Raw genomic sequence first — 21,645 nt, forward strand, 5'->3', positions numbered from 1 at the left:
GTCAGACATTGGAAGGGGCTGCCCAGGGCAGTGGTGGGGTTCCCATCCCTGGAAGTGTTCAAAAAACCAATGGATGGGGCACCTGAGGACATGGTTTAGTGATAAGCATGGTGGTGGTGCTGGTTGATGGTTGGACTTGATGGTCTTAAAGGACTCTGTGATTCTATAAAACCCCGTTCTCAAGGGGCAGATTGAGTGAATGCTGTCGATTGACATTTCTAAATCTTCCCCCCCAATCAGGTGGCAGCATATCGGGGAGGAAACAAGCACAAAGCAACGAGAACATGAACAGCAGCAAATGGAAATCGACTTTTTCACCGATATCTGACATCAACCTGACCAAAACCACCGACAGCCCCTTGCAGGCCGTGTCAGCTCTGAGCCAGAACTCCCTGTTTGCCTTCAGGCCTCCCTCCGAGGACGGGCTGCCCATGGACACCAAGGTGCCAGGACACCCCAGGAAGAGCCTGGCAGTGCCCTCGGACGGGCTGAGCCCTGGCACAAACCCCCCCAATGGCTTCAGCTACAACGGGGGCCTGTCCTCCGAGCTGGGCCTGCACGGCTTCATGGACGGCGCTGCTCTCCCTCACAAAGCTGGGGATGGCTCCAACTGCTCCCTGGGCTTCCCCTCGCAGCGAGGCAAGGACCTGGGGGTGTCAGACACCAACCTGTTCCTGAACAAGAGGCAGCTGGAAGCTCTGGGCACCAAGGGAGAAGAGCTGAGCCGGCCGGGGGTGAAGGGCAAGGAGCTGGGCGAGCTGAGCGCCCGAGCAGGGGGGGCTGTGGAGAAAAACTCAGTGCAGCACAACGGGAAGGTCGGCAAGGGAAGGGACCGAGACGTGGAGTTTAAAAACGGCCACAACCTTTTCATTTCTGCTGCTGTTTCGTCTGGTGGCCTTCTGAATGGTAAAAGCCTTTCTACTGCTGTTTCCTCAGCAGGGAACCCAGCGCCGTCTGTCCCGACGCACCATCCCTTCCTCAACACTCTGACCACTGGATCACAGTTCCCCCTCGGCCCCATGGCCTTGCAAGCAAACCTCAACTCGGTGACAAATTCCTCAGTATTGCAGTCCTTATTTAATTCAATGCCAGCTGCTGCCAGTCTGGTCCACGTGTCATCAGCTGCAACCAGACTGACTAATTCTCACACTATGGGGAACTTCTCTCCTGGGGTTACAGGTGGAACAGTTGGAGGTAGGCAGAACTCTTTCTCTGGTATAAGACAGGGCCTAAAGGAAAGTCTGACACTGCCTCTCCAGGGGTGAAACCCTTTCATTTCTACAGGATGCCAAGCAGATCTGTCTCACATAACCAGTCTCCTCTCTCTCTTTCTCTCTCTCTCTTGGAATTGCTAGGATGATTTCAGTTCCCTACAGTGAAATCTCATGAGCTTTGTCTGCTAGATGAGCTTGTTGTACCACCTTAATGAAACAATACACCCAGACTTTGTGATTGATAATGTTTGCTTGTTCAGATGTTGCTGTGTTGGAACCAACTTAGGTCTGCCTGCAGGTAACAGATTTGACTTGTCCTGGTACCATGTTAAGGATCTCTAACTTGTCAACTTGAGTAAAGGTTGAGTTTAGGCCTTGAATGGATTTAGCGTGATCCAGGAGGAGCAGAACATCAGAGGAGCTGGTGTTGGGAGTTCTGTAGCATTCTGGCCCTTGAATGGACATGAAGAGCATTTCTTGGCCAGGAAGGGCAATGCCATATGCACCTTGCACTTCTGGGATTCTGCACAGGCTTGGCTTCTGTGGCCCACACCGGGGACAAGCTGGCAGGACCAGAAGATAGGCTGAACCTGCCATCTCTAAGTGTCTAGGGCAGTTTTTCTGACCTGTCCATAATCATTCAGGCACCATGTCGGGAAATCCTAACTCTCACATCTCTCAGCACGTAGATTTGCTGGAATTACACCTCCCCTCTGCTGCCCTGTAAGTGGGGGAGCAGGAGGGTGGGGAGGGAAGAGCAGCACTTTGAGTCTTCAGATAAGCAACTCTAAAGATCACTTCTAATCTCATCAAAACTCTGCCTGTGTGGTATAGAAGTGACAGTTCTTGGGTCTGACCATTTTTCCTCGTGGCCTTTAGAGGTTGGCAGTAGGAAAGGTAAGTGGAACCTTTTGTACCTCCTGGCCTGCACCATTATCTCCTCATTGCTTGCTGCCTTCTCACGCTGCACATTTTTGTATGGGGCTGTAACTTATTATAATTTTGCTTTTGTTTGTTTGTTTATTTTCTTTTTTTTTCCTTTTTTTGTTTTGTTTCTCTTGTCACTTGAGACTGTACAAAGGCCATCTGTTGAAGCTGAGTTTTTCTCTCCTGTTTGCAGGTATTTTTAACCATGCGGTGCCTTCTGCCTCCTCTCCTCATCAGTTTGGAGCCAGTTTCAGCAGCAGTGCTGTCTCTAGCAGCACCGTGCTAAGCTTAAACCCTCTGCAGGCTGTTGCCAGCACCTCATCCTCATCCTTCCCACCCTCTTCCTCTAATTTAGTAACATCTAGTGAGACTAGACCTGCTCAGCACCTCAACAGAGCTCCAGTGCAATCTGTCTTCCACCCCCCTCCACCCCCTCCTAACGTGTCCTTGCCTCCCCCTCCTCCTTTACTCGCTTCTAACTCCGAGCCTGCTCTCCTGCAGAACCTGCCCTCCATCCCTCCTGGCGAGACGTTCCTGCCTTCCTCCTCCTCCTCCTCCTCCTCCTCCTGTGCTCCTGTCCAGTCTAACTCTTCTTTGTCTCTCAAACTGGCTTCTCTCCAGCACAAACCCTCCCGCCCCTCCTTTACCGTGCACCACCCGCCCCTGCCCCGCGTGCTCCCGCAGCCCAACGCCGCTGGCACGGCCGCTATGTGGGTGACCCTTGGCATGCAGCCTCCTTATGCTTCGCACCTTTCGGGGGTTAAGCCACGATAAAGAGCTTGCTTAGCTAACAGTTCTTGTTTTGTAAGGTAAGGCCAGACTCCAAACCAGAGGAGTTTGCGTGCGAGATGCTCACTTGACGCTTCTTCCTTTGCAGAGAGAGAGGTCGGGGCCGGGCTCCGTGAAACAGGAACCTCTGAAACGGGGAAAACGTGCCCTAAAATGGGGGAGAGAAACCTCTGAAATGGGGGAGAGAAACCTCTGAAATGAGGAGAGGAATCTCTAAAATGTGGGGATTGAAAATCTCTAAAATGTGGGGATTGAAATCTCTAAAATAATGTGGGGATTGAAATCTCTAAAATGTGGGGATTGAAATCTCTAAAATAATGTGGGGATTGAAAATCTCTAAAATGTGGGGATTGAAAATCTCTAAAATGTGGGGATTGAAAATCTCTAAAATGTGGGGATTGAAATCTCTAAAATGTGGGGATTGAAATCTCTAAAATAATGTGGGGATTGAAAATCTCTAAAATGTGGGGATTGAAAATCTCTAAAATAATGTGGGGATTGAAATCTCTAAAATGTGGGGATTGAAAATCTCTAAAATGTGGGGAGCAATTCAGCTGGTGGCAGAGGATGGGAAGTGTTGGTGCTCTCTGTTCTGGGAGTCAGGATTTCTCGACAAGGAGTGCTCACAGGGGGAACTGCTCTGGCTCAGGGTTATGTTCAGGCTGATGTCTCTTCATAGGTAGAGAAAATGTTCTTTCTGGAGGTAGTAACAGGAGGAAATGTCTATTTTTCATGTGGTTTTATACAGTTTTTGGAAGTGGGTGTTGACCATCTGATCCCTCTCCCCTCTTGCACAGCCTGTTTATCCCAAACCAGTCCTTGTCCGTAGCATTGAGGTGCCCAAAGGTGCCTCTTTGTGATTCTGTGTGACAATGTGGTGGTCAGTAAAAACTGCCAGTCAACAACAGCTGCTCTAAATGATCATGAAGTTAACAATCTCTAGGTTATAACCTTCAGCTTTGCTTGGAGAGCAAATTCCCTGGGCCTGCAGTGCAGTCAGTGTCCCCTGCATCACTGGAAACACAACCACAGGTAGCAGAGAAGGGCTGTGACTCCCCTGTCACTTCCCTGTGCTGGACTTGCTGCCAGGGCCAGCAGCAACAGCCCCAGCAGATGTTTTATTTTTGCTCACAAGCCCTGGGAGCACAGGGAATGTGCAGGGGGAAGTGGGCTCCACTCTCCACAAAGGCTGGAGGAGAGGAGGGTTCTAAGGCTGTGTGCATTTCTCCTGCAGCAGGTATTTATTGAACTGTCTAGAATAAACTGTACCACCACAGAGCTGGGTCCTGTGGTTCATGCAAACACTCTGTGGCAATCCTGCTGTACCAACTCGTGCTTGCCAAGTGCATCCAGTGTGTCCAGCCCCAGAGCTGGCTCCCTGCTTTCCTTGTAGGTCTGTGATGTTGTTGCTGTCCACTGGTACCAAAGCTACAAACGTGGCTGAACACACTTTGCTGCTTATAAAACTCGATTACAACACACCTGAGAGAGCCTCTGTGCATTGTGTGTAGTGTTTTCCTCATCAAATTCCTCCTCAGACACCACAAACCCCTGGTTAGGCTTTTGGGAGGCACGTAAGTATTGCCAGGTCCTTCCCTGCAGGAACGGGAGGCTGAGGAAGGGCTTTGTGTGCCAGCAGAGAGGGGGGCATGGAAAACCCCAAACAGAGAGAGGATGGGGATGATGGAAGATGGGGATGATGAGGAGGGTCTGTGTGTGAGGACATGTTGGAATTACCTGGAACTGAGACCATGCTAGACTAGGATCCATCAGCTGTGACAGTCCCTGTCACTGAAAAATACTGAAAATAAGAGGCAAAGCACAAAAGGGACTGGTAGAAAAACACTGGGTGTCAAAGCTGGGCTGTGGAGAACAGGAGCAGAACTGATGGTGCCAGAGGTGGTTCTGATCCCAAGCCCTGTGACTCAAAGCCAAGGGATTGGAGCAGTGCCTTGATTTCAGTGAGAGCAGAAATGGGTTCAGATGTGTTCAGTCCTTGGGGAAGCAGGGCTGGAAGCAGGAATTGGGGACTGGAATAATCTGCTTTGCTTCTGTGCTGGGAGAGCTGGGGGTGCTCACCTGGACAAGAGAAGGCTCCAGGGACACCTCCGAGCCCCTGGCAGGGCCTGAAGGGGCTCCAGGAGAGCTGCAGAGGGACTGGGGACAAGGCCTGCAGGGACAGGAGCCAGGCAATGGCTCCCAGTGCCAGAGGGCAGGGCTGGATGGGATCTTGGCAATCAGGAATTGTTCCCTGGCAGGGTGGGCAGGCCCTGGCACAGGGTGCCCAGAGCAGCTGGGGCTGCCCCTGCATCCCTGGCAGTGCCCAAGGCCAGGCTGGACAGGGCTGGGAGCAGCCTGGGACAGTGGGAGGTGTCCCTGCCATGGCAGGGGTGGCACTGGATGGGCTCTGAGGACCCTCCCAACCCAAACCTTTCTGTGATTCATAATGTCCCTCCCCCACAATAATAACAAAATCAAAGCAGATTAACTTTTACTATAAAAAGGTGAAATACTGAGGGGAGATTATACCTTTTTTACTCTTTTCCCCTCACTTGATTTCAGTCCTATAGGACAGAGTTCAGCACAGCCACAGCTTGAAAAACTGCAGCATTTGGAGGGGCCCACACGTCCCTTGGAACATCCATCCTTTCCTCTAATTGGGATTGGGTCAAGATTTGCTTCATCTGAGGAGGTCTTGGAGCAATGTAGGAATGATTGACACATCTAACAACACAGCAGATTTTTGCCTTTTATTTAGATGAGTCTCTTCCTCTCCTCCTGTTGTGCAGGTAACTAGGATTTCTACCTCAACCCAATGTGACCTATGCAAGGACAACGTGGACCAACTTCACTCGGCTTCCACTGAAAGGTGCTCACCTGGCCTGTGCAGGGGTTTCTACTCTTACTACTGGACAAAATAAAAACCATATAAAAAAAAAAAAAGACCTAAACAACAGAGCAAACATTTACTGTGAATCTGACTAAAAAAAAAAAAAAAAAAAAAAAGGCAAAAAAAAAAGGCAAAAGAAATGCTTAAAGCTCCAGTTTGTATTGTTGATAGTTTAGATAAAGTATTTATCTTTTTTTAAAGTGAAAACAATTTTGACTTATTTTATTCCACCTAGATTCATAAATACAAGTTATTATTATTAAATTCTCGGAATACTAAAGGACTGGCACACCAGCAGAGATGTAAAAGAGCCTCCTCGGTGCTATTTTGTCCGTCAGAACTGTGCCTCTGGTTTGAATCCTTGGTGCTGATTTTGGGGGGTTGACCAATGCCAAACCCAGTTTTTAAAGGTCTGCAGATTATTTATTCCCCTGCCTGTGTTCATATCCCCAAATCCTCTTGGTTGGCAGCCAGGGCTGACAGAGGAAGGAATTTTCCCCCAGTGTTTGGTTCAGACTGAGCCAGGCCCTTTTTACCTGGGTGGGTTTTAATTGAGTTTGTGACTAATGAGGGCTCTGTGCTCCCCTCTGGAGCAGCCTGGGCAGGCACAGCTGGAACAGGGGAAATCCAAGTCCTGCCCCATCCAAACTCCTTCCCTGGGCCATCTGCAGGTGCTGGTGGTGCTGGGGTCACTGTGAATTTTGGTAGCTGGTCTGGTAACGCTTCTTGGGGCTGGCCTTGGTCTTTGAGCAGGGTGTGTGCTGGTGCAGCCCTCTCCCAGCTTTGGGAAGGTTGAACTTTGTGTTTCTGTCCTGCTGCAGGCTGCAGAGTTTGCTCAGCTCGTTGTTCTTTCCTTCCAAGCACGACATTTTCCTTGGTAGGGTTTGGATGCTTGACTCTGACCCAGCCTGGCCGTGTACATGGATTAACAAGGTGCATTTTGCTTTTGTGTTCCTTTGCTTTTCAGTAGGTTCTTGAATGGTAGTTCACAAAAACACCCTGACCCGACCCTGTGCTGTCACTGTCCCCCTGCGTCGTGACTCGGTGCCGTGTGTGCAGGAGGGGCTGATTTCATAGAGCTGTGATGGAAACTTCTCAGTTCCCTATGCTTTATTTCCTTTGGTTTTACTTTGTACAATGCACAATGAACCTGTAAAAAACTTATTTATTCAAGTGCACAAAGTGAGGAGGAGAAGGAGGATCCATTGAAGTAGAAATCAGGCTGGTCTGAGTTCAGGCCAGGCCAAGCACCAATTAAAAATATTACAGTAGAAAGGGGATTGCAACAGCAAAATGACTGGAAAAAAAATCACATTCAGGCTTTGGAAAACACCTCCCTGGTGCTCAGAGGGGCAGCACTGGCTTTAACCCCTCTAATGCTCCCTGTTGGATCTCCCACTGCAGCAGCCAGGCAGGGGCAGGAGCCCCTTGGAGCCCCCAGGGTCACAGAGCTGCTCTGGCTTTGGGCTCAGCGGGGTCCCTGTGCCCTCCTGGGCTCTGGCTTTGGGCTCACTGGGGTCCCTGTGCCCTCCTGGGCTCTGGCTTTGGGCTCAGTGGGGTCCCTGTGCCCTCCTGGGCTCTGGCTTTGGGCTCACTGGGGTCCCTGTGCCCTCCTGGGCTCTGGCTTTGGGCTCACTGGGGTCCCTGTGCCCTCCTGGGCTCTGGCTTTGGGCTCAGTGGGGTCCCTGTGCCCTCCTGGCCTCTCTGGCTTTGGGCTCAGTGGGGTCCCTGTGCCCTCCTGGCCTCTCTGGCTTTGGGCTCACTGGGGTCCCTGTGCCCTCCTGGGCTCTCTGGCTTTGGGCTCACTGGGGTCCCTGTGCCCTCCTGGGCTCTCTGGCTTTGGGCTCACTGGGGTCCCTGTGCCCTCCTGGGCTCTCCTGCCTCCTGGGTCCAGCAGGGTTGGGAGTGTTGGAGGGGCTCAGGGGCTGCAGCAGCTCCTCCCTCTGCAGGTGCAGCTCTGAGCCTCATCCTGGGCAGTCTTGGGGAGGTTTAGGACCAGGTGCAGTTGTCCTGTGGATTCCTGGCTGTGTCTTCCATGGCAGCCTCTGTGCAGCCTCTGGGGTCTGGCTTTGCCTCCTTATCCTCTGGGCAGGGACTGAAAGCCCTGGCAGTTGGGGGCATTTTGGCATTTCTGCTTTGTGTGGGACAGGGTGTGTCCTGCTGAGGGTCTGGCAGCACAAGGAGAGCCTGGGGAAGGGCAGGAATGCTCAGAGGGTGAGAGGAACATCCAGTAGCTTCTCGTAGGAGCCAAACTCAGTGTATGTCCTGGAATCCAGGAGCACAGTAACCCAGATGTTTTGCAGCTGGGAGTTGGGCAGCTCCAGCTTCTGCCCCAGCACACAGCAGAGTGCTGGGGCCTCTGGAGACTGTAAATGAGTGATTGCTGGAGGGGCAGCAGCCTTAATTAATTTCCTAATTACCTCTCCCCCATGGTTTATATCTCTGGTGAAAGAGAGAGAGGAGGAAATTCAAGTAGAAGCTTTTCACCCCCCTGCTTTGATCAGATCCTTTCCTGCAGAGGGACCAGGATTTGGTGTCCCTTGGAGCTCTTGTGCCTCCCTTCACCTCCAGCCACAGGAAGAAAACTCAGCTGCCATCCCTGTCCTGGTTTGGGTGGTGCCCAGGGCACTGCCAGGGTTCCTGCTGGAGATCCCATGAACCCTCTGTGCCCTGCTCCAGGCCTGGTCACCTGTGTCACCTGTGTCACCCTCCCTGCAGGCTGAGGAGGGACAGATCCTTTGGGAATGATGTGCTCTGCATCCAGCAGAGCTGTCAGAGGTCAGGGTGGCCTGGCCACTGTCACCTCACAGCTGGACTCGCTGATCTGGAAGATCTTTTCCAACCTGAACAATTCTGTGATTCCAGGACCCTTTGGAGCCTTGGGTGAGGAGTTTGTCCCCTGCTCTTTGCTGGGTGCTGTGGAGAAGCAGAGCCTGTCTGTGCCTCGGTGTCACCTTTGTCACTGCCTTGGTGGCCAGGAGCAGCCTCAGGAATGGCAGCACAACCCCTGGGGCTCAGCACAGCTGGGCCTGAGCCTCTGCCACCTCCCAGGAGTTTTGGCTCTGTGGCTCTCCAGACTCACCCAGGAAGGGGAGCAGACCCAGGAGTGAATTTTGGGGTTCCTGGAAAGGGATCCAGTCTGCCTGAGCCTCATCCTCCCCCTGCCTGCTGCACCCCAGTGCCCTCTGTGCCCCCCTGCCCATCCCAGTGCCCTCTGTGCCCCCCTGCCCACCCCACTCTGGGGCATCTGGAGCTGCTCCAGCCTTGCTGGTGTCCCCCCAGCCCAGGCCCTGCACTGTGTCTGTTCCTGGTTGTGATTCCCAGGTTGTGCTTCCAGCTGGGGCCTGCTCAGCACTGAGGGGAGCCAGGGGGGCAGTTTGGGGCTGGTGCCTCAGCACTGGCTGAGCTGGGAGTTGTTTTTGCTAAGAGATTCCTGGTTTTGTCTTCCCTCTCCCTGACCTTTTATTGCTTTGCCATGATCTGGGGCAAGCCCAGCTTAAAATCTTGGACTCACAGAACATCCTGAGTTGGAAGGGACCTGGAGGCTCCTGGAGTGCAGCTCCTGGCCAGTCTCTTGCTGCTCTGTCTGCACATTGGGAAGAGCTCTCACCTGCCTGGATCCATATGGCCACAGCTGTGACCCCACTGCTGCAGCACTGAGCCAGGAGCTGAAACCTGTTTGCAATAATTGAAGATCCTCTGGAGCAATCAAAGCCAAACAGTTCCAAAAAAGAGAGAGAATTTCTCCTGCTGGTGCTGGGTCCAGTCCTTCTGGGGCTGTGACACCATTCCCTCCCTCCAGGCCTCTGCTGCCAGCAAAGGACTCGCCAGGAAGCAAAAACACATCTTAGAGCAAGTCTGCTGCCAAAAAATGGAACTTCCTGAGTGCTGTGCTGAGGAAAACCTGTCCCTGCTGCTGAATGTCAGCCTTGAGGAACAAGAATTCCGTGGGCTCTTCCTTTCTTGGGCATTTGCCACCTCTGGCTCGCCAGGCCCAGTCCCCTGGGGAGCCACAGTGCTGGGAGGGCTCCACAGGCACTGCACCTAAATTTGGGATTTGCTGCAGATGAGTAATTCAGCAGCAATTCTTCTTCCATCAGCCAGGGCTGTGGAGACAGCCAGCAGCTGGAATTGCTGAGGGAAAGCACTGCTGAGGATGAGGAGGCTGGATCTGAGCTGGTGCAGGGGATGAAGGGGGTTGGAGGTGTCCCTCCATCCCCTCCAGGCTGTTCCCTGCAGGATCAGCCTGGACAAGCAGGGAGCAGCGTTCTGGGGGAGTGCAGCACATCCTCCCTGAGCTGCCATGCTGGGCTGAGCCCATCCAGCTCCTCCTGACCACCAGAAATTTGTGTCTCCTCAGCCACACAGGTCAGAAACTCTTGTGCTTCCATCTCTTTACCTTCCTTGCTCTTGGCAGCATTTTATCCTCCAGTGCAGGCTCTGTGCTCCCTCTGCTCCTGCCTGGGGCTGGGCTCTGGGCTCAGCCTGGCACAAGAATTGGGATTTCCCCTCATTGCTGGGATCAGCCCTTGGAGGGTCTGTCTGGGCTCACAGCACAGTCCCTGAGGTCCTGCAGGCAGGAAGGTGACAGCCCTCGCTCATGAATGGATTTACTCCTCTCTTCTTGAATCCAGAGATTCCAAATCCCCAGGACTTGACACTCCTTAGTGTGAAACTTGCCCAGCTCTGGGTCCCACTCAGTTCAGCTGAGTCACTTTCTTCTTTCTTCAGTCAAATTTAATCCTTGAGGAGGTCACTTGAGCAATTGCAGCCTGGGAGTGGAGAGGTTTCCAGTCTGATCAGCTCTTCCATCCCACCTGGAAACCTGTCCAGCTGCAGCACTGCTGCAGGGCTGGGTGGGGCTGTGTCCCTGCCCTCACCCTGGGGACAGATTTCCTTCTGAGACGTGTGCTGGGGTCACTTCAGCCTTCTTTGGCTTCTTAAATGACTTTATTGGTGCTTTCCAATCTTCCCAAACTGTTCTGATTGTGTACAGACACATCTGGGAGGAGATGGGTGAGAGCCAGACCTGCCTCACCTGCAGCTCCTGCATCTTCCCCCAGCTCTGTGGGCTTCCACAGCTCAGGTGCTCCCCAGCACAGTGAATTTACTGCCTCTGGTCCCTGTTTCCATCTCATCCCAGCCTTCCCCTGGCAGGACCTGGACCTTCCTGCTCTGCTGGGCTGCTCCTTCCAGGGCCTTTCCTGTGGCCATGGGCAGAGGCAGCCCTGGCTTTGGTTCTTGCTGGGCTTTGGTTCTTGCTGGGGCTTGGTTCCCTCTGGGGTTGTGTGTTCAGGAAGCAGCATCTGCCACCAGTGGATATTTTTCCACTTGGAAGAGAGTCCAGGTGACAGGGGGGTGGTGACAGGGGGGTGGTGACAGGGACAGTCCCAGTCCCAGCAGTGCAGAGCTGCTGGGGACACCCAGGCCTGGCTCAGGGAGGGGACAGCCAGTGCTTCCAGCTCCTCTGGGTCCCTTCAGGGCCCACCTTGGACTGGGGACCTGTTCCCCCTGTGCCCCCTGTGCCCCCTGTGCCCTCGGGATGCTCTGGTTCTCCTGCCCTGCTCCAGGTCCCGCTGATTGGGACTCCCAGTGCTGGGAGCTGCTCTCAGGCTCTTGATGGGGATTCCCCTCCCTGCTGGGCCCTTCCCTGCAGAGCCTGGCCCAGGTCCTGTCCCCAGGAGCTGCTCCTGGAGCTGCCGTTCCCCAGGCTCTGGGCTTCTCCTGTCACTGCTGCTGAGGTGGCTTTGCTCGGTCACCTCCTGTGGGACCCCTTGGATTTTGGTGCTGGAATTGTCCCTGTGCTCCAGGCCCTGGAAACCTGAGGGGCCTCTGTGTGTTTTGTCCTGGAGATCTCCACCCTGGAATGATCCCAGCTCCCAGCGGGGGCTGTTGTGGAAAATTCTGCTTTTCTTGTTCTGCCTGAGCCAAAAGCACAGAGGGGATTCAGGACTGGGAGCAGGGGAGGGCCTTGGACAGGGCTGTGAACCCAAAATGCTTTTGGGGAGCAGAAACTTCGCAGTGTTTTTGTGAACTATCTTTGCAGCACTGAGGAAAAATCACAGGAATTGGAGTTTTGGGAGTACAGATGTGCAGTCAGTGTATGAATATTTGAATTCTTACTGGTTTTAAAGGGTTTTTTCTTTTTTTTTTTTTTTGCTCCATTTCCATTTTCTGCTCCATTTGCGGGTCAGGTTTTCACTAAAAGCTGTTTCAAAATGTTGTTGTGCCATATTTTATTTATCCTTATACATTATAAATATATAAATATATATTTAGACTGAATATTGCATTGAAAGATGCTGTTATTGGGAACTTCAGGGTTTAAACCCAAGACAAAAAAAAAATTGGGAAATAATTCTCCAGTATTTTACTGTTTAGGATCCTCTTCCTGAAGAGGCTCCTTGAGTTCTTTGTGGTGTAAAAACAAAATCTCATCTGAAAATTCCAAGTTTGACGATGCTAACCCTGAAGTTCTCAGGTTTGTGATCCTTTGGTTTTCTCGAGGTACATCTGGTTGCTTTTCTGGTGCAGTCAAATAATTTTTTTTAAAAGATTTTGTCTCTGGAGTTATTGAGGAAAAGGTGGAATGGGTTGATCCATCCTGCTTGGCTTTTTTAACCTATTAATCATTGAAGTGATCGATTTCCAATTAAAACCCAACTTTTTAGGTCTCTGTTCTACTTAAACTTTTTAGGAGTGAGAGCCTGCCCTCGCTGAGTGGGACTTGGATGGGGAAAGCAGTAGATGATGAGGTTGCTGTTGCTCAGGAATTGATTAGTAAACTTTTAACTACTAATAAAAATCCATTTTTCAATGGATTTTTAGAAAAACCCATTTTCTTAGGACAGTGATATGGGATGTTTCCTAGTGAATAGGAATTAGTTTATATAGTTTAGCCTATTAAACTGAATTATTTAAAATTCAAACTTCCCCTAATTTATCTTTTTTTTTGGGTTTTTTTTTTGGTTGGTTTGTTTTTGGATTATTTTTTTTTTATACTGGTAAGTTGTTCTGTCATTCCTTTCATTCCTGCCTAGCAGTAGTGTGAATTCTGGTGTGTATATATGTATGTATAATATATATATTTCCACCCAGCCTTTCTAATTCTCCACAATGTAAGAGTTAGTTTTTGCTCCCTTCCCTCCACTTAATTTCTTGTGTCTCCCTTGATTTGTAATTGAAATGATGCTTTGAAGTTTTGTCTTTATATTAAAGTGTCTGTATTTTAATACACTGAGCTTGTGTGGACTTTCACTGCCTCAGTCAGGAGGGAAATGGGAATTGGGGCTTTGTGGGGGCACAGAGGGACCCCTGAACCAGGCAGCACCTTCAGCTCTGGGGTTTGGGGATCCTGTGCTGGCACTGGGGAGGGACAGCAGGGCCTGGGGACAGCTCTGGACCCATCAAGGGACACTGAGGGGCTGGGGGTGTCCAGAGAAGGGAACAGAGCTGGGGAAGGGGCTGGAGCTCCAGGAGAGGCTCAGGGAGCTGGGAAGGGGCTCAGCCTGGAGCAAAGGAGGCTCAGGGGGCCCTTGTGGCTCTGCACAGCTCCTGACAGGAGGGGACAGCTGGGCTGTGCTCCAGGGAACAGGGACAGGAGCAGAGGGAACGGCCTCAGGCTGGGCCAGGGGAGTTTAGATTGGAAATTGGGAACATTTCTTCTCAGAAAGGTTTGGGAAGTGTTGGAAGGGGCTGCCCAGGGTAGGAGTGGAGTCACCAGCCCCAGGAGTTGGAACAAAGTGTGGATGTGGCACTGGGGGACACAGGGCAGTGGTGGCCATGGCAGTGCTGGGTCATGGTTGGACTCGATTTTTTAGAGGTTTTTTCCAACCTAAACTTCCATGATTCCCAACCCATCCGAGCTCTGTTCCCTTTTAGGCAGCAGTGGCACCAGTGCACCACCCCCCCAGGCAGCCAGGGCTGTGTTTGAACCTTGGAGCTGGAGGCCACAAACACTTCCTGAGCCAATTCCTGGGAGGATTTCAAATGAGGCACAGCCCCAGCTTCACCCCGAGCCCCCAGCCCTGGCTCTGCTGGGCCAGAGCCTGACCCAGCTCCTCTCCCTCCCCAGCTTTGGCACCTGCCCCTGGCTTGGCTCCAGTAGCACTTGGATTAGCTGACCTTTAAAGGTTTCTTCCAACCCAGAATATTCTGATTGTCTGAACAAGCCTCCCCAAAGCCCCTGGTGGAGCCATCCCCAGCTGGGTCCTGAGCAGGAACCACCCCTGGTGCCCCTCTGGCTCCAGCCACCCCTCCCAGGGAGGTGTTGGTGTTGTAGAACAGTTCTGACCACCACAAAGATTAAAACAGGATTTATTGGGAATGTTCACTGTACAACACAGAAATGGCTCTCAGCTGAAACACAACAAGCAAAGACATCAGAATGTGAAAAATGAACAATTGTCTGTAAATCACCAGCAGTTGATGCAGATTTCAAAGTGTCTACAAAGTACCAACCTCCCTCCCTAAATCCCTAAATCCCACCCCGTGTCCCAGCCCTGCCCTACAATGGATCTGAGTCCCTGGGCCTGGCCTGGCCCTGGAACTCTTCACAGCTTTTGTTGTACATTCAGGTAAGAAATGTCATTGGTGATGAACATTCAAAGTGTTGGGCTTTGCTCTTGCTCACCCAATTGTTCCCTGGAACAGCAAATAAAACCCATTTTCTGCTCAGTGACACTGGAGGGTGGCAGCTGCACCTGGGAAAGGTGTCCTGCAAGGCACAGGTGACACATTTGCTACAGTGGTGGCAGGCCCAGCTGAGAGCTCAGCTCTGCTTTGTAAAAATGCAGGCTGGGCAGGATTGAAATGCCCTTTGGAGTCATGCAAGGATCCTGATTCCCTAAAGCACAGCTCCTGTGTCTTCCTGCTCTTAATCCCTCGCTGCTGCTTCCCCTGGAGCTGCCATCTGTCTACAGCCCCCCCTGGATTCTGCTCCCTCCCTGCTGCCCTCAGCTGATCCTCAGGGCAGCTGCCCCTTGGCTGATTTTGGTAATTTCTGGAGCAAGCACCTGGAATGATTCAAGGGAAAGGGAGTATTTGGGGAGGGAAAAGGGAAAAATCTCAGCTTTGAGATAAAAACTAAAGCATCAGTGACAGGTGTCACTCCTGGTACTCGGCTGCATGAGGTAAAGAGGGAACACCAGGATACCAAAGGCTGCACTGTGGGCTCTGCTTTGGGCATGAATTCCCAGCCAAGGAGGAAAAGACCCCAAAATTCCTTTCAAGCCCAGCTCAGAGGCTGCTCCACCCCCTCCCTGGGCTGGGCAGCTGGAGGGGAACAACGCCCAGAGCTGCAGCTGCCAAAGGCCAGGCCCAGCCCCAGCCCCGCTCCTGCTGCCAGCAGCCTCTGACAGGGACCCCAGGGACCTTCCCAGAGGCCTCTCCTGGGAGTTTTCCCAGGCTGGGTCCAGGGAAGCTGCTCTGGCAGTCAAGAATCAGGGTCTGCTGCAGCCCTGGGCGTGGGGAGTGTCCTCCACCCCTCATGTCTGGGCAGTTCTCCTTGGTGCAGCCAGAGCCAGGGCTGATCCTATGGGGATGTTGTTCCTAATCCTGATCTCCTCCCTGCAGGAGCTCCAGGACAGGCAGCCCTGGTTCCCTGGCAGCTCACTGGGACCTTGGCACAGTTTTTTGGTCTGTCCCTTTGGACAAAGGGGACACACAGAGGGGTGAAAAGCTGCAGCAGTGGCTCAGGGAATGAAGGGTTAATGCCTGGCTGAGCTGGTGTCCTGCAGCTCCATCCTGCAGCCAAAGGGAGCAGCTCCTGCCCTTGCCAGCTCCTCCATCTGGATCACTGCAGAGCTCTGCAGGCAGGCAGGATCACACAGGGATCTCTCCCTGCCTTTGTTCCCTCGTGCTCTGCAGCTTTGTCCTTTTGGGGGGGCTTATCCAGCCCCCAGGAACTGCAGCTCCTGCCCAGGGGAGGGAAAAGAAGACCCCAAAAGGCCGTGGCTGCACAGGGCTGCAATGCTCCTGTCCATCAGCTGGAGCTGTGGCTGAGCTGGAGGAATTCCCACTCTCCCTGGAGGGCAGGAGAGGGTTAATTTGGAGCCCAGAAATGCATCAGTCACATCCTTTTACAGCCAGGGATGGGCCTGGGAGACTGCAGGAGGATCCTGAGCCAGGGCAGCTGAGCTGAAGGGTGGAGCTGGCCCCAGCATGGCCTGGAGGAGCTGGGGGCTCTGTGAGCCCCAGGCCTGGGGGCTCTGCTCCCACTGCAGCACCCACAGAACAGCTCAGCCCCCCCAGCTGGGGCACTGGGAATGTGCAACGAATTTTTTTAAAAAAAACCTACAAAATGATTGGGGTAATAAATAAAAAAGTCAGGTGGTCAGTGTGGGGAGCTGCAGCAGGGGAGGGTCACTGCCTGTGTGCTCCCAGCTGGAAACGAGCTTCCTCTGAGATTCCATACTGCTCCAGGGGGTCCTGTGGGGAGCACAGGGAGGCACCGGTGAGATGCAGACAAAGGCCAGAGCCCTTGGGCCACACAGGACACAGCAGGGAGCCAAGGTCCAGGGAGCCACAGCCACCTCCCTCCCTGCACCTGGCAGGGGTGGGTGAGCAGCATCCCCAGCCATGGGCCTGCCCAGGGGCTGTGAACTGTTCCAGAGAGCCCCTGGGAGGCCAGGCCAGCTCTGGACCTGTCCAGCTCCAAACCTTGGGCCACTCCAGCACTGGAATTTGTGCAGCCAGGGCGAGGTGCTCAGGTCTGGCTGTGCAGACCACGGCTCCCTATGGGATCTGGGATCTCCTTCCCACACACAGCCTGGGCAGGACTGGCAGCAACAGCCCCTGCTGCCACCCAGAGCCATCAGTGACACCTGAGCAGTGCCCTGCAGGGACTCACTCACCTTCCCTGTCATCTTCTGGATCTCATTCCTGTAGAAAATCAGGCTCCTCCTCAGGAACTCGTAGCTGCAAGACAGGAACAGAGCAGGGGAAGGATGTGGGCAAGTTCCAGATGCTATTTAGAGCTGAGGGAAGCTTGTCTGGGAGGAGACAAGCACTGCCCTCCCAGCTCCTGATGCCAGAACACGGCCCAGAGCCCCCAGCACTGCCCTGGCTCAGGGCTCAGCCCACCTGGCTCTCCTGAGTGCCTCCACCCACTCCTGGCACTGCTCCTCCGTGGCACACTCAAAGCAGTATTTCCTCTCGGGCTCCTCGATGAAACCTGGGACAAGGAAAGGCTCCAGGCAGGTCCTGGCAGAGCTGCTGCTGCTCCCCTGACTCTGCCAGGCCACAATTAGCAGCTCTGTTAACTAAGATGAGCTGGGAATGAGTCTGCCACCCCCACCTCCATTCCCTGGGTGGCTCTGGGTGCCTGGGGCAGCTGCCCACAGCATTTCCCAGCTTACAGCAGCCTGAGTCCTTGGGAAGAGCAACTTCCCAAACTGAGGGTGACCTGAACTGGACCAGCATGGCCAGATCCAGATCCCTGAGGCCCCTTGCAAAGACACCAGGATTTAAATCCAAGTGGGAAACAGCCCTGAGAGAGGAACTGGGATACCTGCAGGGAGCAGCCAACCAAGGAGTTAAACTGCACTGGGAGAAGGCCCTGAGCTGCCTTTGCTGGAGGATTTTGGGGATGTGGCACTCACATGGCACTGCCACCATGGGGAGCAGGTCCTGGTGCCACTCCATCCTTGACCAGGACATGTCACCAGTTCCTGTCCCCAGAGCTCTGCTGAGCAGACGCTCAGGGCTGCTGCTGCTGCTGCCAAACACCTCAGGATGTGCTGTGGACACATCCCAGCACCAGGAACTGCTGGGTTTAACCCTGCTCAGGAATCCTCCCCCACCAGAGCTCCCAATACCCCTCAAGCCCAGAATGCAGCACGTGGTGCTGTGGGCTCAGGCTGCCTGAGGGAAGCACAGAGCAGAGCCACAGCTGTGCCTGGCAGCCAGGCCAAAAGATACAGGGATGGCCTTGGAGAAACATCCTGTTATTGTGGCCACATACCTCTGGCACAGGGGATGAAAGGCTGCTCCCAGGGGAGCTGGCCCAGCTGCAGCTGCACAAGGACACACAGAGGGGAGGATGGGGCTGGAGCAGCTTTATCTGAGCCTCTCCAGGGTGTTTTTTTGGATAAAATGCAGCAGCACAGAGCAGATCTGTCAATAACCAAGCTCCCCCTGCCAGGGGTTCCACAGGCACTCAGGGGCCTGGCTGCTCTTAGTGCTGCTGTGCAAAGCCCACAGGCAGGGCCATGGAATAGCCCTGAGATGTCCCTGGGATGGGCCATGGGCACAGTGAGGAACAGCTGGCAGCTGAGGAGTTGCTAAAGTTGGAATGGGCCTTGGAGATGATCAAGTCCAACCATCAGCCCAGCAGCACCAGGTTCACCCCTGTCCCCAAGTGCCACAGCTCTTCTGAACACTGCCAGGGATGGTGACTCCACCACTGCCCCGGGCAGCCTGTGCCAGTGCTTCCAAACCTTTTTGGGGAGTACATTTTCCCCAGGATCCAACCTAAACCTGCCCTGGGCACAACTGGAGCTCATTTCCTCTCCTCCTGTTCCCTGGGAGCAGAGCCTGACCCCACAGAGGGAGAGGAGAAGGGCTGGGGGCAGTGACCCCCAGAGGAGGGGAAGGGCTGAGCTGACCCCAGGGAAACAGGGAGAGCAGGAACTGAGCACTCCAACATTTCCTTCCCCATGTGCCACCAGGGGAAGGCAAAGGGGGCACAGGCAGCACTCACTGATGGAAAAAACATTCTCCTCCTCTTTGGTGATCTTGCAGTGCTCCAGCAGCAGAGCTCCAATGGGCTGGAAAACACAGGGAGAGAGGGTTTAACCCACAGAGCCCCCAACACCACGAGGGTTTAACCCACAGAACCCCAATACCATGAGGGTTTAACCCACAGAACCCCAACACCACGAGGGCTGAACCCACAGAACCCCAACACCACGAGGGCTGAACCCACAGAGCCCCAATACCATGAGGGCTGAACCCACAGAGCCCCAATACCATGAGGGTTTAACCCACAGAACCCCAATACCATGAGGGTTTAACCCACAGAACCCCAATACCACGAGGGTTTAACCCACAGAACCCCAATACCACGAGGGTTTAACCCACAGAACCCCAATACCACGAGGGTTTAACCCACAGAACCCCAATACCATGAGGGCTGAACCCACAGAACCCCAACACCACGAGGGTTTAACCCACAGAACCCCAACACCACGAGGGTTTAACCCACAGAACCCCAATACCATGAGGGTTTAACCCACAGAACCCCAACACCACGAGGGCTGAACCCACAGAACCCCAACACCACGAGGGTTTAACCCACAGAACCCCAACACCACGAGGGTTTAACCCACAGAACCCCAATACCATGAGGGTTTAACCCACAGAACCCCAATACCATGAGGGTTTAACCCACAGAACCCCAATACCATGAGGGTTTAACCCACAGTGGAGCCTTTAAAGCAGCTTTCACAAGCTGGGACTGCTTTTAAATAATTCAGTCTGATTGCACCACATTTCACGTTCCTTTAATCAACGTTTTCATGCCAGTCTCACCTGTAGCACTTTGCATTTGTTAATTAAGTGTTAATCACCTCTGGTAGCTCAGATTCAGCCTGGTCTTTACCTCTCTGTGATACCAGAGAAGAACTTTTGCTTTTAAAATCAGAGATGAAACATTTACTGTGACACCCAGAATAACCAAAACTGAGCTGTGTAAGGGGTGTGCTGGAGCCTTGCAAGGGGTTGAACAGTGTGAGGGGAGCTGGAGCAGCTCAGGATGGACAGAAATCCACCTGGTACTATTCAGGGACATGGGGACAACAGGGGACACTGGCCATGAACAAGAGCAACCACAGGAAATCCTTGTCCAAGTGAACCAAAGTGTCAGAAGCAAATCAGACAGCAGAGAAGGGACTGAAAACCTGATTGATCTTGTATTTCATAGAACTCTGGGTTGGAAGAGACCTCAGAGCCCACCCAGTGCCACCCCTGCCATGGCAGGGACACCTCCCACTGTCCCAGGCTGCTCCCAGCCCTGTCCAGCCTGGCCTTGGGCACTGCCAGGGATGCAGGGGCAGCCCCAGCTGCTCTGGGCACCCTGTGCCAGGGCCTGCCCACCCTGCCAGGGAACAATTCCTGATTGCCAAGATCCCATCCAGCCCTGCCCTCTGGCACTGGGAGCCATTGCCTGGCTCCTGTCCCTGCAGGCCTTGTCCTTTTCCAGCTCTCCTGGAGCCCTCCTGAGCTGCTGGAAGAGGAAAGGTGGACCCTGCTCCATTTTCCTGCACCCTTTTCCCAGCCCACACAATCCAGGCACAGAAAAAGAAGAAAGGAGGAGGGGAACAAAGCCCAGCCAGGGCCTCAATCCCTACCTCAGCCTCATCGGTGCGGAAATAGAAGAGAAAATTCACCACGAGCTTCACCAGGCGCTTCTTCAGCACTGCAGGGACAGGGGGAGCAGGGCAGGGCTGAGGCAGAGGGCACAGGGGGCACCCCCTGCCAGCTCTGCCAGCCCTGAGCATGGCACTGAGCCCACCAAAGCACCCCCTGCACCCCCCCAAACACTGCCTGGGGGTGACAAAGTGGCCTCAGGGGGACAGAATCCCTGAGCAGTTCCTTCAACAGCTCAGGAGGAGCTCCCAGCAGCAGCACAGGGCCTCAGGCACTCCAGGAAAAGCTCCAGATCTCAGGAGCCCCACGTGGAGCTGCCAGCACGGGCGTCACCTCCCAGGGACAAAGTCCAGCAGGTCCTCAGAGGAGGAAAGGCTCAGCACAAGGGAGTGAGCACAGCACTCCAGGGCTGGTTTGCAAGGGAATTTGCTGGGAGATTTCAGGGAAGGGTTTCTTCCCCATATCCCCTGGAAATGGGGGATCTCCCTGAGCCCAGCCCAGCCTCAGAACCTCCCTCCACACCCAGACTGGATCCCACCACTCATGCTCCCCATTCCCACAGTGCAGCCTTCCCAGTCTGCCTGTGCCCAGTCCTGCCTCCCAGCACTCCCAGTGCTCTGCCCGCCCAATACAGCCAGTCCTATCCTGCCCCTGTGCCCAGTGCTCCCCACCCAATACAGCCAGTCCTATCCTGCCCCTGTGCCCAGTGCTCCCAGTGCTGCCCACCCAATACAGCCAGTCCCACCCACCCGCTCTGCCCAGTGCTCCCAGTTCTGCCCTGGTTTCCCAGCCTGGATCCTCCAACACCCTCAATTCTCCCACCCAGCTCCCCCAGTCTCTCTCCAGCCTTGCCCTCAGTAACTCCAGTTCTGATTCTGCAGTCGGGGCCCCAGTCCCTCCCTGGTCCTACTCCCAGTTTCTCACCCGTGATTCTCCAGTTCCCCCAGCCCCACCATCCAGGGCACTGAGCCTCTCTCTCCCAGTCCCTCCCCAGTATCCCCAGTCTTGATTCTGCAATCGGGGCCCCCCATGCACCCCCAGTCCTGACCCACCTTCACCTTCCTCCCCACACCGCCCTCCAACCCCGCTCCCCCTCCACCCGCCTCCCCCAGTACTCCCAATCCCTCCTTGCCCACTACTCCCCCTTTCCCAGGCCGGATCCTCCAGCACCCCCAGCTCTCCCAGTCCCTCTCCAGTAACCCCAGCCCTGATTCCCCACTCGGGGCCCCTCAGGTACCCCCGGTCCTGCGCCCCCCGATCCTCCCAGTACCCCCGGTCCTGCCCTGGTCCCACTCCAATAACCCCAGCCCTGAGTCCCCCTCACCGTTGCCCTTCTTAGGGACGCTCATGCGGATCTCGGCCGCTTTCTCGGCGGGCTGGCGGGCCAGGGACAGCAGCTCCCGCTCGTTGTAGCGCATGGCGGGCCCGCCCCGGCCCATGGCCCCGCCCGGGCCGCCG

At 54.1% G+C, this 21,645-nt stretch overlaps 2 protein-coding genes across 2 annotated transcripts in view; one reads left to right on the top strand and one right to left on the bottom strand.

Annotated features, from left to right (window-relative positions):
• The window catches only part of DOT1L (DOT1 like histone lysine methyltransferase), an 86,440-nt gene extending 80,554 nt beyond the window's left edge, over positions 1-5,886 (top strand). The window contains exons 27-29 of the mRNA XM_066566093.1: positions 241-1,194; positions 2,335-2,950; positions 5,720-5,886. Of these exons, the coding sequence (XP_066422190.1) occupies positions 241-1,194; positions 2,335-2,915 (1,535 nt within the window). The 3' untranslated portion in view covers positions 2,916-2,950; positions 5,720-5,886. The remainder of the gene's footprint in view (positions 1-240; positions 1,195-2,334; positions 2,951-5,719) is intronic.
• An 8,234-nt stretch (positions 5,887-14,120) lies between these two features.
• Positions 14,121-21,638, bottom strand: PLEKHJ1 (pleckstrin homology domain containing J1). Its single transcript, XM_066566530.1, has 6 exons — positions 21,512-21,638; positions 20,169-20,236; positions 18,521-18,587; positions 16,903-16,993; positions 16,674-16,737; positions 14,121-16,248 (listed from the first exon to the last, which is right to left on the bottom strand). Exons 1-6 carry the CDS (start codon positions 21,624-21,626, stop codon positions 16,183-16,185), a joined length of 471 nt encoding a protein of 156 aa, XP_066422627.1. The 5' UTR covers positions 21,627-21,638; the 3' UTR covers positions 14,121-16,182.
• Positions 21,639-21,645: the final 7 nt, after the last annotated feature.

Source organism: Molothrus aeneus, chromosome 27 (genome assembly GCF_037042795.1).
Source record: "Molothrus aeneus isolate 106 chromosome 27, BPBGC_Maene_1.0, whole genome shotgun sequence".
Lineage (NCBI taxonomy): Eukaryota > Metazoa > Chordata > Aves > Passeriformes > Icteridae > Molothrus > Molothrus aeneus.